General features: G+C 27.8%; 1 protein-coding gene across 3 annotated transcripts; it reads right to left on the bottom strand.

The window, feature by feature from the left end:
• Window positions 1-7,004: 7,004 nt before the first annotated feature.
• On the bottom strand, window positions 7,005-13,879 carry LOC145971692 (lysosomal aspartic protease-like). 3 transcript variants are annotated; one of them, XM_083099625.1, is made up of 8 exons: window positions 13,697-13,879; window positions 12,551-12,798; window positions 11,536-11,654; window positions 11,204-11,412; window positions 10,659-10,781; window positions 10,450-10,594; window positions 9,335-9,440; window positions 7,005-8,637 (listed from the first exon to the last, which is right to left on the bottom strand). In XM_083099625.1, the coding sequence occupies exons 1-8, from the start codon at window positions 13,756-13,758 to the stop codon at window positions 8,561-8,563; spliced, it is 1,089 nt and encodes a 362-aa protein (XP_082955751.1). In that variant the 5' UTR covers window positions 13,759-13,879; the 3' UTR covers window positions 7,005-8,560. The 3 variants fall into 3 exon arrangements, with proteins under 3 accessions (XP_082955751.1, XP_082955752.1, XP_082955750.1); XM_083099626.1 differs by having other exon boundaries at window positions 9,348-9,440; XM_083099624.1 differs by having other exon boundaries at window positions 7,006-8,713; window positions 9,348-9,440.
• Window positions 13,880-17,926: the final 4,047 nt, after the last annotated feature.

Raw genomic sequence — 17,926 nt, 5'->3', positions numbered from 1 at the left:
GACTTGATCCTCTCCATCTCCCCAGCCGAATTGAAACACGTAAAAACGTGTGAGACTTCTAAAGAAATATGGAAGAAATTACAGTCAATCCATGAATCGCAAAGACCAGCGCGAAAAGCGATGTTACTCAAGAGCCTAATCCATATAAAAATGAAGGACGGAGACGACATGCACACACATCTCGCAAATTTCTCGGACATCGTAGACAAGTTAGAAGACTTGGAAGTAAAAATAAATCCAGAGCTTGTTACGATTATTATGCTATATAGTGTACCGGAAAACTACGAACCGTTTAGAGTGGCAATAGAAACGCGTGAAAAACTCCCCACACCCGAAGAATTAAAAATCAAACTATTGGAAGAATTTCAGTCGCGAAAGCGATAAGTGCTGAAGAAGTATCGACGACGGCTATGTTTGCCTCAAAGAACAAACTTAAAGAACAGAATGTACGAAATTCCGCCGAAAAGACGAATGATGAGCGAAAAGAAATAAAGTGCTTTAAGTGCAAAAGGTTCGGACATTTCGCAAGATATTGTAAGAAGCAATCAAATGCTCAGAAAAAGAATAGTGAAGAATCAAAATGCGCGGAAGTAGCCATGAATGCATGCGCGTCTGTCGGAAGTGTACAGCGCCCAGGGGCAGCCATGGTGAAGCCGCGAAACTCCTAGTGCCTTGATTCTGGCGCCTTCTCGCATATGTGTTGCGACCAATCCGTGTTCGAAGAGATCCGCGAAGATAATAAACTAACCTTAATTCACTAATCGTGTGTGATTCTTCAAATCCCAGCAAAGTTCCCACAGAATTACATGATACAAATAAATATGTAATATGAAAAAAAAATCAATAATTTATCAATTATTTTTGTTGTAAAAAATACTTAAACTATTAATTTATTTTGATTTTCTAAGAAAATTCGCATTGAGAAGATAAGTTGAAATGATGTTTTGAGATGTAAGTTAATGATAAAATAAAAAAATAATAATTGTGATTAAATATAAAAAAAATATCAATTTATAAATAATTTGAAGATAATTTGACAAGAAATAAAAAAATCATAAGGTCGGATAGCATGCGGGTTAACATCCGATAAATAGAAAAACGATATATTAAACACAATATAAAACAAAGTTTTGCAACATATTTTGCTTTACATAGGATCCTATAGGGATTGATCTGCGAAGAAAAGTTAAACGACTCGTCAAATGCCAAAGATCCTGCTACAGGATGGAACGAATCCCGGATCTTCCGAACTGTTCCCAATAGCAATGATTTCAATATTTTAATGTCATCAACGACAAATATCATTATCATTTCCATAAGATCAAAATTTACGTGAAAAAAACATTCTTCCATTATTCAAAAATATTTTTCTTCATTGAAAAATAAATGGATATAATTATTTTTATGAAAATATGATTACGAACGTGTATATTTAAAGATAATAAAATATATGCGCATTTATTGTTTGTTAAATGTACAAGTACAATAATTCTCGGGTACCCACTGTTCGAGACGAATCGAACCTAATATCAGCAAGATTTAAAAAAATTTATATTTACATATTTCGTGATGTAAAATAAATAATTATCTAGTTTGGATTTTCTATAACATTTGAATATTTTACTGTGTCTCAATATTTTACTGATATCAGGATATCCATTCGATTTGCCTCGAATTTTTTAGTATTTGTACATTTCATGTTACACATTTGTGTATTAATAATATAATATTAATAACTAGTAATGTAATATATTAAAAAAGTTTCATCAAATAAAATGCCACATGTCACACACATGTTGTGCATATATTTTATTATTATTTTATTATACACAGAATATCTAACGAATTATATTTAAAAATTAATATTGATGGCTTGGAATAGCGGGATGTCCAACACCTAGAAATAATTTCTCAAAAGAAACCAAAAATGAAATTGATTAAAAATTAATTAATAAAAACATATTCGTCCGTAACCATATGTTATGTGAAAAAAAGTTGCCAGAGACGAGTAAATAGATTATAAATTTACCTTTGATAAATTAATATTTATCTATATATAATGGCTATAATTTTCATGTTGAATTTCATCTTACTATTAAGTGTTTTTCAAAGTATTAAGATAATATTAATATTAACAATAATAATAATAATAGAACATTGATAAAAAAAAGAAGAAACTCTTCCTTCAAAATATATTATTTAATTTCGTGATTCGATTTTAAAAAGTCGTTAACTCATTTTTAAAATCATTGTTCCCAGGAACTGTCAAGAAAATCCTGATTTAATTTCAGTTATGTAACGAAAACTCCTATTTTTCAACGAGGCATCGAACTAGACATCATAGATAAATCTCATAAGAATCGACGAGAAATGATTTTTTTCGCAATAAAGACCATTTTGACACTTTTTCTTTTGATTCTTATGATACAAACCATGTACGTTTCATTAATGTTTACCCGATACAAGGCACAACGATAAAATTTCTTTTTGTTGAGATAGCGATCGTGCAAGCAAAAGAATAAAAAATGTGAAAAAATGCGATATGTATTTGTAATACAATTTATTAACTTAGCAAATATTTAACTTCAACACGGAATTTGTGAATATATTTAATTTATATCAAATCCCAAACTTCTCAATAATTTTGTCAGCTCACGATTTTATAATATCGAAAGAAGACAGAGACATTAAATTTCCCGAGTGAAAAATTAACATTGAATCGTATATCTGACAATTTATATATGAAATATTTAAATAATTATATTATTTTAAAAATAGTTTCTAAAATATTAAGATATCTTTATATAAAAGTATTAATTAATAACAAAAATATTATAGATGTTTTATTATAGATACTTTAAATGTGTTAAAATAAAACCTGGAATATTTTATACACGATATATAATTTATACATTTAATTTACACATAATATAATATTTTATACATTATATTATGTGATTTTTTTAAAGTGAATTATATGTATATACTATCGAGAAAATGAAAAAAATAATAAGCAATATATCTATTTTAAAAATAGTATATATAAATAATAAATAATTCTTATAAATTACTCACCGCATATCTTTTTGGCTGCTTCAGGCTCTCTGGCTGTCCCACACTTTTCCGGATGTCTTTTTCCTTTCTTCTTCGTCCTTTGCTGTTTCCTCGTAGCACTCATATTCACTCGCAAACAAACAATTAATTATATTTAGTCATATACAGAAACGATCGCGAGACACTTTGCACGACACTTCCGATCGCAAAATAATCATACGAGATACGTATTTTATTATATTTTATTTTATTAAATTTTATTATACGTATTTTATTATATGTATAGTAAGAGAGGAACACGGAAAAATATTACAATTCGCTCGATATTTAAAACGAAGCAAAATCATGCACCACTCGATTCCTATATTAACTATTTCCAATTGTTGATGTATGTATAATAACGCGAATCATAAGATTGAAATATTAAAGTAATGTAAAGTGATGATATAGCAATCGTTTAATTAATATAACATATATACTTGTATTTTAGGAAAGTTTAACACATCGGGCGAAATCGAATTTAATTCTATGCAATGTTAGAGAAATAATTATTATCCGTAAAGTTCGATAATCGAAGAATGTTGTAATAAAATTTATAATTTTTGCCTCTTTCGCTTCAATTTTTATTTACAATAATGAAGGATCGCGTTTCGATGAATTTATCGTCGCCATATAGTCTCATGTCATTTATTAAGAGTTAATTAATTGTTAATTGTAATAGTCGTAGCGAATTATATTTCGATATTAATCGCGATCGCGTTTAGGAAAAGAATTCAATTCAATAATACGAAGCGTTCCGTATCACTACTTTATCGCTGGAATGTCGCCGTGCGAATGATACAAGGTTGTCGCCTATGTAAACAATAGCGCGATACGTCAAGGCCGAACGTCGTGTTATTGATAATTCGCTGTCGAAATATTTTACGCGTACTACGGCTGTTGGATACCTCTAACTCGGTATCACGTCTTGTAATGCTTTCTCTCTCGCTCTTGTGCTGTGCGCGAAGGACGCAACATCGGAATGTCCCCCACTACTCTAGCCCCACTTTCTCTCTCGCTGTCCGGTCCGTGTACATGCGTGCTTCGCTTGTGTGCGTATGACGTCAGTGAGCGTCACACAAGCATACCGGGACACCATTCCTGCCGGTGCGTGTATACAGGGTGTATCAGACCACCCGTGCCAGCCAAATATCTCGAAAACCAAGAACGACAGACAAAAATATTTCAGACAAAAGTTGTAGGGTTTCAAGTAACGTATTATATAGTAATATTGGTACGATCTTGAATAGTGTTGTCAAGGTCACGTGAAGGTCATCTTAAATTTCTTATATGGAATCCCCTATTTTTCATTACATATTCTTGTAGCTTATCTCGAGGGCTTTTCAAAACACTATAATTAAGTTAGTTTTCGTTAAGTACTTTCCGAGTTATGAGGCTTGAAATCATTTCTTAATTTTACATAAACCGTAAAATATTTTGTAAAATATTCATTTTTCGATTATCTTACCTTAATACTTTTATGTACAAAATAATGAGAGGAATCAATTCGTGTAAAGAAAATACATAATTATTTTTAAGAAAAAATATGTAATTGTTAATTGCAAATTACATATTTTTTCTTCGAAACAACTATGTTTTTTCTTTACACCAATTGATTCCTCTCATTATTTTGTACATAAAAGTATTAAGATAAAATAATCGAATATTTTACTAGATATTTTATTGTTTATGTAAAAGAAATGATTTCAAGCCTCATAATTCGGACTAAGTACTTAATGAAAACTAACTTAATTATAGTGTTTTGGAAAGCTCTTGAGATGTGCTACAAGAATATGCAAAAGTATATAGGGTGTCCCATTTAAAAAGTTGGAGGTGACCTTCACGTAACCTTCAGGTGACTCTTTAAGGTCAAACTAATGACACCATCTTATGTCCCCCTCCGAACCATACAACTTTTGTTTGAAACATTTTTTTATTTAATGCACCGTTTCGGAGATATTTGAGCGTATTATTTAAAATGGGACACCCTGTATATAATAGTATTATTAATAATATATCGTACATATTTTTCATTTTCTTAGGAAATTCTAAAAGATGTTCTATTCAAAATAATAGACACCCAGACAGCACAAAAAAACCAAAAGATGTCTTAAAGACGTCTAGAGGACTTTAAGACGTCTTTAAGTTTTTTGGATGTCTTTTGGACATGTATACTGTCGTTTTAAAAGGAGATGAAATTAAGAATCCATTTGTAGAAAAAGGAAATTATAGAAATTTAGGAGATGCAATTTTTGGGACATATTTGAATTTAACCCGCATTTCATTGGCCAGGTATAATATGATTTAAAAATCAAAGTTATTTTACTTTACGAACACACTGGCAGGAAGATATCTATAATAAAATATAAAAAGATATCAAGTAACAATCCAACATGCAAAATTATATAAATCTAGACAAAAGCAAATATATTATTTGATAAGACAATATATACAGGGTGTCCCATTTTAAATAATACGCTCAAATATCTCCGAAACGGTGCGTTAAATAAAAAAATGTTTCAAACAAAAGTTGTATGGCTTAAAGAGAGCCATCAGATGATGACAATGATTTGATCTTGGAGAGTCATTTGAAGGTCACCGTCAATTTCTTAAATGGAACCCCCTATTTTTATTACACATTCTTGTAGCTTATCTCGATGGCTTTCCAAAACACCATAATAAAATATTTTTCCCTCAAGTACTTTTTGAGTTATAAGACTTGAAATCATTTCTTAATTTTACATAAACCGTTAAATATCTTGTAAAATATTCATTTTTCGATTATCTTACCTTAATAGATTATGTACATAATAATGAGAGGAATCTATTGGTGTAAAGAAAAAAACAGTTGTTTAAAAAAAAAATGTAATTGTTAATTGCAAATTACATATTTTTTCTTAAAAACAATTATGTTTTATCTTTACACCAATTGATTCCTCTCATTATTTTGTACATAAAAATTTAAGGTAAGATAATCGAGAAATGAATATTTTACAAGATATTTTACGGTTTATGTAAAATTAAGAAATGATTTCAAGTCTTATAACTCAAAAAGTACTTAATAAAAACAAACTTAATTATAGTGTTTTGGAAAACTCTTGAGATGAGCTACAAGAATATGCAAAAGTATATAGGGTGTCCCATTTAAAAAGTTGGAGGTGACCTTCACGTAACCTTCAGGTGACTCTTCAAGGTCAAACTAATGACACCATCTTATGTCCCCCTCCGAACCATACAACTTTTGTTTGAAATATTTTTTTATTTAATGCACCGTTTCGGAGATATTTGAGCGTATTATTTAAAATGGGACACCCTGTATAACTAACATATCTCACATAGTTGGAAAGATGGACAAGACAAAAAATTCGAGAAAATGAAAGAAAAGAGCATAAAGTACGCATTATAGGTGCAAAAAAATGGTATTCAACGTAATAATGTAGTAATGGTGTATTTACACAATCAATTAATTGATTATATTTCTGATAGCTCTATATCGATGCTGTAGTGGATCCGTTAGATGAGTATTTAGTCAAAGGTACATTTTCTCTTCCCTTAATCTTTATGATTTATTTTTATACAACTAATTTTTATGTATAAATTAATTTGATTATTAATTAATATTTATAGGAAATTTAAATTATTTTTTAAAATAAATGAAATCAAAAATATTCTTTATCGATGAAAAGCTTTCTACAGCAGCCAGTACGTCCGTATGCGACATATAGAGTTCGCAAATATGGACAGACCGATAATTGTGACTTTTGGCAAAACAATAATTTTCGAACATTTAGAATTATTGATTTAGATTATTGTGATAACAATATACGATGACAATATTATTGCCCTGAACTGAATCAACCAAATATTTGACTACAATAAACATAGTTATTTATTAATAAACCAAATAATAATAGTTCGATAAATAATAAATTTTTCACGCTATTAATATTCAACCATAATCTGCGAAACCATGCTATTCGAATATGAGATCAATTTCTCGGAGCTCTTTAATAAAGCTTATTTTATTCATTCAAGAGTCGAAAGGTGATGCTCCTGAATAGCGTGCTAATTACTTTAATTGCGAAATTTTCTAGTAGTATCTATTATCCAAGAACGAAGAAAATGTTGATTTTTCTAATCTCTCCACACAGTCCATTCCTGATGTATTCTCGATGTACTCTCTACGCAATTATTTGAATCGAAAAAAGGTGACACCGAGATATTATTTTTAATTGCGTGACAGCACGATATTGCGTGATGACATACGAATTTTGTCGGTTGGCGATTAGAAAAGATTGATTCAAAAATCAATCTTTGCTAATCAATCGATTAGAATCGATCAAAAAGATTGATTCAAAAATCAATCTTTTCGATAAGACAAATCTTATCCAAAATTAAACAAATAATTACAAAAATTAATGATAAAGTACACAACAAAATATGACAAGGAAAGATTTTCTACATATTTTCGATGAATTTTTGTTTCGGCTTGGGACACAATCGAGCATTGTCCTTTTGAAAAATAGAAATTTTAATTATTCTACATTTTCTTTTTTATTTACTCAAGTAATACATTCTCTTTTGATCGTTTTTGTCTACATATATGTATTGTCTCTTATGTGTATATATAAAACTTTTATAATTTTTATACATTTATATATTATATTAAATGAAATGTGAAATAAATACTGTTATATATATTTATACTTATACTATTACCTTATATACATATCCTATTAGTTATACTATCTAATTATACTATATAATTGTATTATATTATATTACATAATAATATTTAACTATACTATATAATAAAATTTAATTATATTATATAATAATAGATAGTATTATTGATAAATATTATTATTTTGTTTTATCATGTTTTATAATGAAGAAACACGTATATTTGTGTAACAGTATGTCTTCTTACGTTAACGCAGTAAAAATTACTTCGTTCTATGTGCGATTTTTAATTACAATTAATTTCTAACATGAGTAATATCATAGTAAAAAAAGTTATTTAGCTTAATGATATTACGATTGACAGGAGGATAATACTACCTATATTTGATATAAACTTAATTGTTTTAAAACTTAAAAAAGTCATGAAACTATATCCAATTATTAAAATTATAATTACGTTAGTGAAAATATATGTTATATATCATTCATTATATATCACTCTTTGTATGATGAATGTTTTGTTGATTTTTAAAAAAGTAATAATTAAAGATAAAAATAAATAATTAAAGATATGCACAGTCTTCGAATACGTTTAAATATCTCGTTAAGTTTGTAATGAACAATTATTATGAAAATTATGTTAGTTATATAAGAATAATACTTAATATCAATTTTTAATCCAAGACCGTACAAAACTCACAAAATGTACATAATTGTACATTATATACATTTTTATTATGTAAGATGTATATTTTAAAAAAGTGCTAGAGAAAGTAATAAATATTTATTTCGCCAAAGCAAATCCTACTCGGTTATTCTTCATATCAAACTCGGTGTAATAACGGCCAATAAATGGAACGCCTAAAATCCATTTGAATCTATGCAAGTCAACTTCGAAAAAACTGCTTGCGCATACAATATTACCCTTATGTTGGAACTGTACAGAATTAAATATACAATATAAACTTCTTTTATGTATAGGATGTCTGGAAAGGTAAGGTCAATCGAATAGGAGGTGAAAGAGGAGCATGAGTAGAACACATAATGTACATAAATTTTTTTCGTATTCTCTATGGTTTAGAAAATACAGCGCTTTATAGGGGTTCATAAAAAGTGTTGAAACCCCTTAATATTTCGAAAAGTACGCATTTTCGAAAAAAATGTTTTATACAAAAATTGTAGGGTTTTAAGTAGCATTACACAGAAAAATTAGTATGATCTTGAATAGCGTTCACGTAAAGATAATCTAGACATTTTTAATGGGTATCCTCAGTTTTTATTGCATATTATTGTAGCTAATCCCGAGGACTTTCCAAAACAGTATACATTTTTCTTGAAAATGCGTACTTTTCGAAATATTAAGGGATTTCAACACTTTTTATGCACTCCTATAAAGCGCTGTATTTTCTAAACCATAGCGAATACGAAAAAAGTTTATTTACATTATGTGTTCTACTCATGGTCCTCTTTCACCTCCTATTCGATTGACCTTACCTTTCTAGACACCCTGTATATTAATAAATAATTTAATTTCTTATAAATAATTTAAGTAATTTACCTATAGCACTCACCTTAGTGATGTAATCTTTACCGGTAAGATTGAATGCATTATCACCCAAAATAAAACGGATTGTAGGTAACTCAGAAATTCGACTGCAGTTCATCTTTAAACACAAAAGGTAATATAATACATAAATAAATTAATAATATTTAATAAACATAAATAAATTACTAATATTTAATAAACATGTTAAGTATATTCAACCAAAACGTGAATTAATGTCGTTGTTCCATAGGAGTTTATATGTTTAGTTATATGTTTCATTCGAACGTACCCACACAGCACATTATACTAAAAGATAACGAAAAGATGTCTTTTTTAAGTTATTTTTTCGACAAAACGAAAAGATGTCTATAACGACATCTTTTCGCCTTGTCGAAAAAGATGACATAAAAAAGACATAATAGTATGTGGCATGTGTTTCTTCGCTTGCCGCTACGCGGCGAGCCACTCTTAACTTTTCTCGTATTTAATATTTATCACGAAATGTATATAAAGAATTAGTAATTAATATAAGATCTGAAACATATTTTTGCCTTTTACGAGCAGTAATGCCAGAAAGAGGATACTGTTCGCACGCATCAATCAGAGAGAGCCACATACATGTGCTACGCAGAATGATTGTATGCGTGTGAGCCGCATCCTTTTCCTGACATTACTGTTTATCAGTTTAATTTCTGACAAATTGAATTTAAAATAATTTATTTAATAATCTGGATTCCTTGTTGGGATTCAGAATATTAAACAGATTATTAAAAATTATGCGGATAAATGGGAGAAATAGCCCATTTATTGTGTGCATTAAAGTATTCCTACTACCGAGTGTCGATAATCTATATAGAACGAATCAAGTCATCTTTTAGTCATCATATGGACAAGACTAAAAAGTCACTGAATTCGGGTCATGAGACGACTTTTAGCCATCTTTTTGTCGACTTAACGATGTCAGTAAAAGATGTCTGTGACAAAAAAATGTCCAGTTTTAGTAATACTTTTAAACGACTTGGTGCTGTGTGGGATACTTAATATTTATTTTTATCGGTATTATCGACTTTTTATAATTTTTTCATCAAAGGCTACGTCCTATGTGAAAATCATAATCGTTTACTTACTGTTTCTACTCCATGAATCTTAATAGTTCCAATAAATCTATTAATTTTTGTGACATCTGATTTTGGTCCACATATATACGAAGTACCTGTATCAACGATAGCTTGACAGCTTTTTTCGCACAGAATGTGATCATTTATTATGATCCTGCAAATGAATACCGTTAATAATTTGTTGAAACATGATTAAAGTAACTTAAAAAATAACATACTTATCCATGGTAAATTGCCAGTATTTTTTGCGGCTAACAGGAATATATGTGAAATTGCCCTCGTAATGAGCAGGATCGGAACCACCTAATATCAATTCACCACCTAACCTGACTGAAGGGTCTCTGCACAAATTGCATAATTTTATATCGTAATATTTGTATGTGCGTGTGTGCGTATGGTAATTAAGTTAAATTATATTTAATTAATACACAAATATAAATATTATTTTAATTTAAAAGATTATAATAATATATAAATAATAAATTTAATTTATGTTAATATTTAAATAAATATAAATATGAGACCGCCTTCACCCCCACGCACTTCTAGTCACGCGCATTGGCCGATTTTCTTTAATTTACTTCTCGTTAATTATTGCGAATATTGCATAACTGTACAAGACTTTTCTTCTAATTTTGGGTTAATCTACCTTAATTTTTTAAAGTCATGCTCATGACACCCTGTATATATTTATACATATATATATTTATTAAAAACCCTTGTTTAGAGATATGTATTGTTCATAAGTAGAGAATATATGTACCTATTTAGATAAAAACTAAAAATGGGTGAGGACACTAAGCCTTGTTCAATCATGTTGTCGAAGATAGGCGTTATCCCATTGACAGACAGGTTGGTATAACCCATGCCTAAGACACCATCATAATGTGTATAAGCAAGGAATTTTACGGCTATTTCTGACGCGTTAGTTATTTCCATAAATGTTTGATTCTGAACATTAAGGCCGGCAACCTATAATAAAATTGATAATGAAATAATATATCCTTATCGTCACACGAAAAAAATGATTGTATAAGAAATGTTTAAACTAAGTTTATAGTTGTAAATGAATTGAATTCTTTAATGATGACTTACATTCACTGTATCAGTAGATACGAATCCACTTACACTCCAAAACATGTATTCCATATGAATCAGAGTACCATTTGGTATATATGTGCTGGATTTTCTACTATCATATTGCTTAAATCTTACTATAAACATATTCAGTAATATTACAAATAAATAATATTAGAAAAATTTTAGAAAAATAGAGATATCGTCTTATTAATCTATAATAAATGTACAACATTCTTTTATATATTATTACATATGTATATATAAATGTGTTTGTCGAATTAACTTTTGAATCATTTTTATTTGGCGAAGCTTGTTTGTATCTTTAGAGAGTAAATAAACTGATTAAATTAATTTACGCAAATTCCAAAGTTTGCTTTTGGAATAAAAGATTTACACCATAAAATATTAAATATTAAATTCATATCTGTTTTGTTAAACTTTTTAAATATTCCAAGATAATAATTAAAAAATATGATTATAGATAAAAAATATATACAGGGTGTATCCTAAATAGTGGGAAGTATTGCAATGGTGAATCGCACCAATCAAAAATAGATGGATATATTCTTTGATAAAAAAATATGTTAACAAGTCCAAAATATTATTTTCGCGATACTTAACGAAGGAGTATAGAGTAAGAAATATTAATATAATAAAAGAAATATTGAATAAAATTCATTTTATTGCCGCTCGTCAGAACGATATGCATGTATGTCTCTGATCCGCGCAATCGGTTTTGGTTATGCATTACATATTATTCATCGCGTAATTCGCGGGTTTATGTTTGTGAAGAACGGCACTGATTAAATGCAATTTATTCAGTAACTTTATTTATACTAAGTACTCGCAAAAATAATTCAAAACCTTAAACTTGTTTGAATGAAAAAATATAACTTTGTAATTAGTGGTTGCAAATTAAATATATATATATATATATATATATATATATATATGTGTGTGTGTGTGTGTGTGTGTGTGTGTGTGTGTGTGTGTATTGTTGCGTAAATCTATATACAAACAAATTACTTACAACAAGTTGTAATATTACACTTCTTGGACGGTATCCAAAAATTAGAGGAACCAGTATCAAATATCACTTTAAATTCTTGCGGCGGATTTCCAACGGTAATGTTACCATAGTAGTGTAGGTTTTGGAAATTAGACAAAGGTACTGCAGGAAAATTATTACTTAACGAAAGAACTTTTTGCAAGTCGATGTCAGAATTTTCCAAAGATCTCGATTTTTCTCGAATGGAATTCATCTTGTACAACGGAATTCTTGAAATAATATAAATAATATAATAATATAAAGAACATTCTGTGAGATATATATATATATATATATATATATATATATATATATTTATTTATTTATTTATAAACTTGCAACATATATGTATCAAATGAATATTTACATTTGATGTGACTTGCAGATATTTCCACTTAATAGGGCAAATATAAGTCATAAAAATCTACATAAATTTAAACATCTTAGAAATCAACTATATAACTTACATATTTACAATATAAATACATTATGCATTTAAATATAAATATATCAATAACATTTATTAACTCTCGATGACTTTTCTAAATTATATATGATTTGCATATATATCTTTAAAATAATATTTAATTTGTAATCCAGTCTTAAATAAAATTATTCCAACTTAACGGACATTGATTTCTAGTTAGTAACGTAATTTTGCATATAATTTTGTACAAAAAAATAACTTAAAAACAAGTATCAACCTATTAAAAAGGATGCAGAGAATGTCAAAAAAACAAATAATATAAAGCAACTCGTTATACCTATAGATGATTTGCTAACGCATGAAAAAATAGTATACAATAAGATGTTTTGATGACCTCACGATATTTACGTTAACAATCGCCGTTTAAATGTAGATAAAAGCAAGACGGACAAAAGGAAACGTTACAAAAGAACAAAGAAAGAGAGTCACTTTTTTAAAAATATTCTTTTCTTATCTGCTCTTTGACTAATAAATAAAAATATACGTTTTAAAATTTCATCAAATTTGTATTGAAGAATTAATTGCATTTGCACAAGCTACGCGTTTAATCCAAGAAACGGATGCGATTACGAGAAAAAAATCGATCTCTATAATTTCGATTTTTATTACGTTAATATACAATACAAAAAATATATACTGACCTGTGCAATTGCGCGTTGTTTGTCACAAAGATCGCCGCCACTACCACAAATAGGCGAAACATATTTCTAAATTTATGTACTATTAAAGTTTCGATTCGTGAAAATTTGAACGTCGAGTTTCTTTCGACACTTTATGGCCGCATACACAGAAAAATAAAGTCTTGTCGCTTACTAACACTACTCTTGACACTGATCGATGTTCGATAGCGTTTTATATATATATATATGATCGAGAGTGCCCCTATGTTGAATGCTTGAACAGGGAGAGAACGCGCGAACATTCGAAAAACCTGAATAGATTTCCATGGATCAATTTAATTTAAATATATAATATTTTGCATCTTTATGATCATGTATCTTTAATTAAGAACGTTTATTTACATAAATTCATGATTAATAATAAAAAATAATTCTTTCGAAAGAATACATTGTTTATATCGATAGAATCGTGCATCATTAACTTTACAAAATTTGCAAAATTATCTATTGTAAAGTAGAATAATATTATAATGTAATATGTAATTAATCGGCATTTTTTTATCTAATTCTGTGCGGATAAATTATATAATTATAAATCACTTTATTTGATAAAATCTTGAAGTTTTTAAAGAGAAAAAGAAATGTTCATAAACTTGAAATATATATTTGTATATCCATTAATTTCATAACTTTTGCTATGAACAACTTGTTATATTAGTTTAGGAATAATATTAATATGGATATTTTAGCTGAAGATTTTATAAAACTTAAAAATCTACATTATATATGAGAATATATAATAAGATAACTTTTAATTATGATTCTATAATATTGTTTACTCGCTTTAAATCATTAATGAAAGAATGCACACTTGTGTATAAAAGATTTATATTGATTCGTACAGAGCAATTTAATTCAAATTGGTTTAGAACCGGAGATATGAGTTATTACAATAAAAATGGCAATATATTCATTATCAATCAACTTTTTGAAATATAAAAGACATCAAATTTTCAATTCAGAATATATCAAAAAGTCATTCGACAGTGTTTGAAGCTGTTGTAATCTCTATACCATACAATGCTGATAATAAATGTTCAGTGATGTTCGAAAATGCCTGAAATAAAGGATTTTAAAAACTTTGTTTCTCATAAAATCAAATAACATTATTTGTACAAGAAGATTTACATTATTATTTCATAGATGACAGAAGAGAAACTGAAACAATTTGTGTGCAATTGGATTGCAATAATGAGTTGGGTAACGGCGGGAATACAATATCCTTTCTTCATTTGTCACATATTTCTAATGGAAAAATCTATAGCAAGTTACTTTAAAATATAGCTCGTTTTCGTAAACATATATTTATATTCTAGTAAAGATACATAATCTGACTGATCTGCCAAATCTGTGTCAGCATTATATTTTAATCCGAATAGCAAATAAATAGCTTATAAAATATAAATACAATATTTTATAAAACGATCATATTCAAATCTCGTGATGAGCTAAAATGTAATGTCAAATTACACGATAATGCAACATTCTAATATTTTTAATAAAAAATGTAATGCGTATTTATTATAAACTTTATAATTTATAAACTTTATAATTAGCATGAAATATTTTTTATCAAAAATGCAAAATTTAACCGAAGCAAATTTGATTGTAGTCTTAAAATGATTCAAAATAAAAAAAATTATATATAAGACGAGATTGATAAATTTTACATTATATTTCACATAATGTCAACAATTTTTGCATACTTGTATGTGTACAGTTGCAGCGAATTGTTTAAAATAAAACCTTATGATTTCTTTACATATTTCTTTAACCAACATAAAAAAAGTCAATTTGCAAAAATATTACGTTAAAATCAACATGTATCAAAATGTATATGTCTAATTTAAACATTTTATATATATGTTACTGTATTTTACAATAAATTGTACAATATCTTATAAATTTTTTATTTTTTGCAGATCTTGTTTTAAATTTTTTATAGATATATCAATATTAATATCAATATAAAAAAATTATTATTAATTCCACTCAATTTAAATAATAAATACGCATTTTATTTTATTTTTTTTTAAATTATGGCTCAATTGTGCGAGATACATGCTCTGTACATTTAGCAGATAAATTTCATGAGCATAGTTATTAATAAAATATTTCGCATCAAAGTACATATGTAAATTAATACACAAACATATCGAGGAAAATTGAATTATATCGTATCGTATATAAATATAATCCCTAAAAACTTACTTTTTAAAAAGGAAGGTAAAAAAAGGACGGCAAGTTCATGTAATATATAAAATAAAATGGTAAAAAAATTTAATTAAAAACTTTTAGGTCAATATAAAAAATGATGATTCAGAAAAATAAAACGACATGGCATATAGTAAGAAATATTATATGTATATACACACAATATTATTTATTCTATAAAATATATATATATATATAAAATAGTATTATTAATAATATATCGTACATATTTTTCATTTTCTTCTAAAATTCTAAAAGATGTTCTATTCAAAATAATAGACACCCAGACAGCACAAAAAAACCAAAAGATGTCTTAAAGACGTCTAGAGGACTTTAAGACGTCTTTAAGTCGTTTTTTGGATGTCTTTTGGACATGTATACTGTCGTTTTAAAAGGAGATGAAATTAAGAATCCATTTGTAGAAAAAGGAAATTATAGAAATTTAGGAGATGCAATTTTTGGGACATATTTGAATTTAACCCGCATTTCATTGGCCAGGTATAATATGATTTAAAAATCAAAGTTATTTTACTTTACGAACACACTGGCAGGAAGATATCTATAATAAAATATAAAAAGATATCAAGTAACAATCCAACATGCAAAATTATATAAATCTAGACAAAAGCAAATATATTATTTGATAAGACAATATATACAGGGTGTCCCATTTTAAATAATACGCTCAAATATCTCCGAAACGGTGCGTTAAATAAAAAAATGTTTCAAACAAAAGTTGTATGGCTTAAAGAGAGCCATCAGATGATGACAATGATTTGATCTTGGAGAGTCATTTGAAGGTCACCGTCAATTTCTTAAATGGAACCCCCTATTTTTATTACACATTCTTGTAGCTTATCTCGATGGCTTTCCAAAACACCATAATAAAATATTTTTCCCTCAAGTACTTTTTGAGTTATAAGATTTGAAATCATTTCTTAATTTTACATAAACCGTTAAATATCTTGTAAAATATTCATTTTTCGATTATCTTACCTTAATAGTTTATGTACATAATAATGAGAGGAATCTATTGGTGTAAAGAAAAAACAGTTGTTTAAAAAAAAATGTAATTGTTAATTGCAAATTACATATTTTTTCTTAAAAACAACTATGTTTTATCTTTACAGCAATTGATTCCTCTCATTACTTTGTACATAAAAATTTCAGGTAAGATAATCGAGAAATGAATATTTTACAAGATATTTTACGGTTTATGTAAAATTAAGAAATGATTTCAAGTCTTATAACTCAAAAAGTACTTAATAAAAACAAACTTAATTATAGTGTTTTGGAAAGCTCTTGAGATGAGCTACAAGAATATGCAAAAGTATATAGGGTGTCCCATTTAAAAAGTTGGATGTGACCTTCACGTAACCTTCAGGTGACTCTTCAAGGTCAAACTAATGACACCATCTTATGTCCCCCTCCGAACCATACAACTTTTGTTTGAAACATTTTTTTATTTAATGCACCGTTTCGGAGATATTTGAGCGTATTATTTAAAATGGGACACCCTGTATAACTAACATATCTCACATAGTTGGATAGATGGACAAGACAAAAAATTCGAGAAAATGAAAGAAAAGAGCATAAAGTACGCATTATAGGTGCAAAAAAATGGTATTCAACGTAATAATGTAGTAATGGTGTATTTACACAATCAATTAATTGATTATATTTCTGATAGCTCTAAATCGATGCTGCAGTGGATCCGTTAGATGAGTATTTAGTCAAAGGTACATTTTCTCTTCCGTTAATCTTTATGATTTATTTTTATACAACTAATTTTTATATATAAATTAATTTGATTATTAATTAATATTTATGGGAAAATTAAATTATTTTTTAAAACAAATCAAACCAAAAATATTCTTTATCGACGAAAAATTTTCTACAGCAGCCAGAACGTCCGTATGCGACATATAGCGTTCGCAAATATGGATAGATCGATAATTGTGACTTTTGGCAAAACAA

The sequence above is a fragment of the Camponotus vicinus genome, unplaced genomic scaffold, assembly GCF_025532165.1.
Source record: "Camponotus vicinus isolate PSW18456_S1 unplaced genomic scaffold, iyCamVici1.0 SCAF_5, whole genome shotgun sequence".
Classification (NCBI taxonomy): domain Eukaryota; kingdom Metazoa; phylum Arthropoda; class Insecta; order Hymenoptera; family Formicidae; genus Camponotus; species Camponotus vicinus.
The sequence above is the reverse complement of the archived record's forward strand: the minus strand, read 5'-3'. Positions and strand labels throughout refer to the sequence as shown.

Coding starts and splice junctions, on each gene's coding strand:
- LOC145971692 (XM_083099624.1), bottom strand. CDS start 13,758: ATGTTTCGCCTATTTGTGGTAGTGGCGGCGATCTTTGTGACAAACAAC. Junction 12,799..13,696: donor AACAACGCGCAATTGCACAG/GTCAGTATATAT, acceptor TATTATTTCAAG/AATTCCGTTGTACAAGATGA. Junction 10,782..11,203: donor TTTAGTTTTTATCTAAATAG/GTACATATATTC, acceptor CAATTTGTGCAG/AGACCCTTCAGTCAGGTTAG.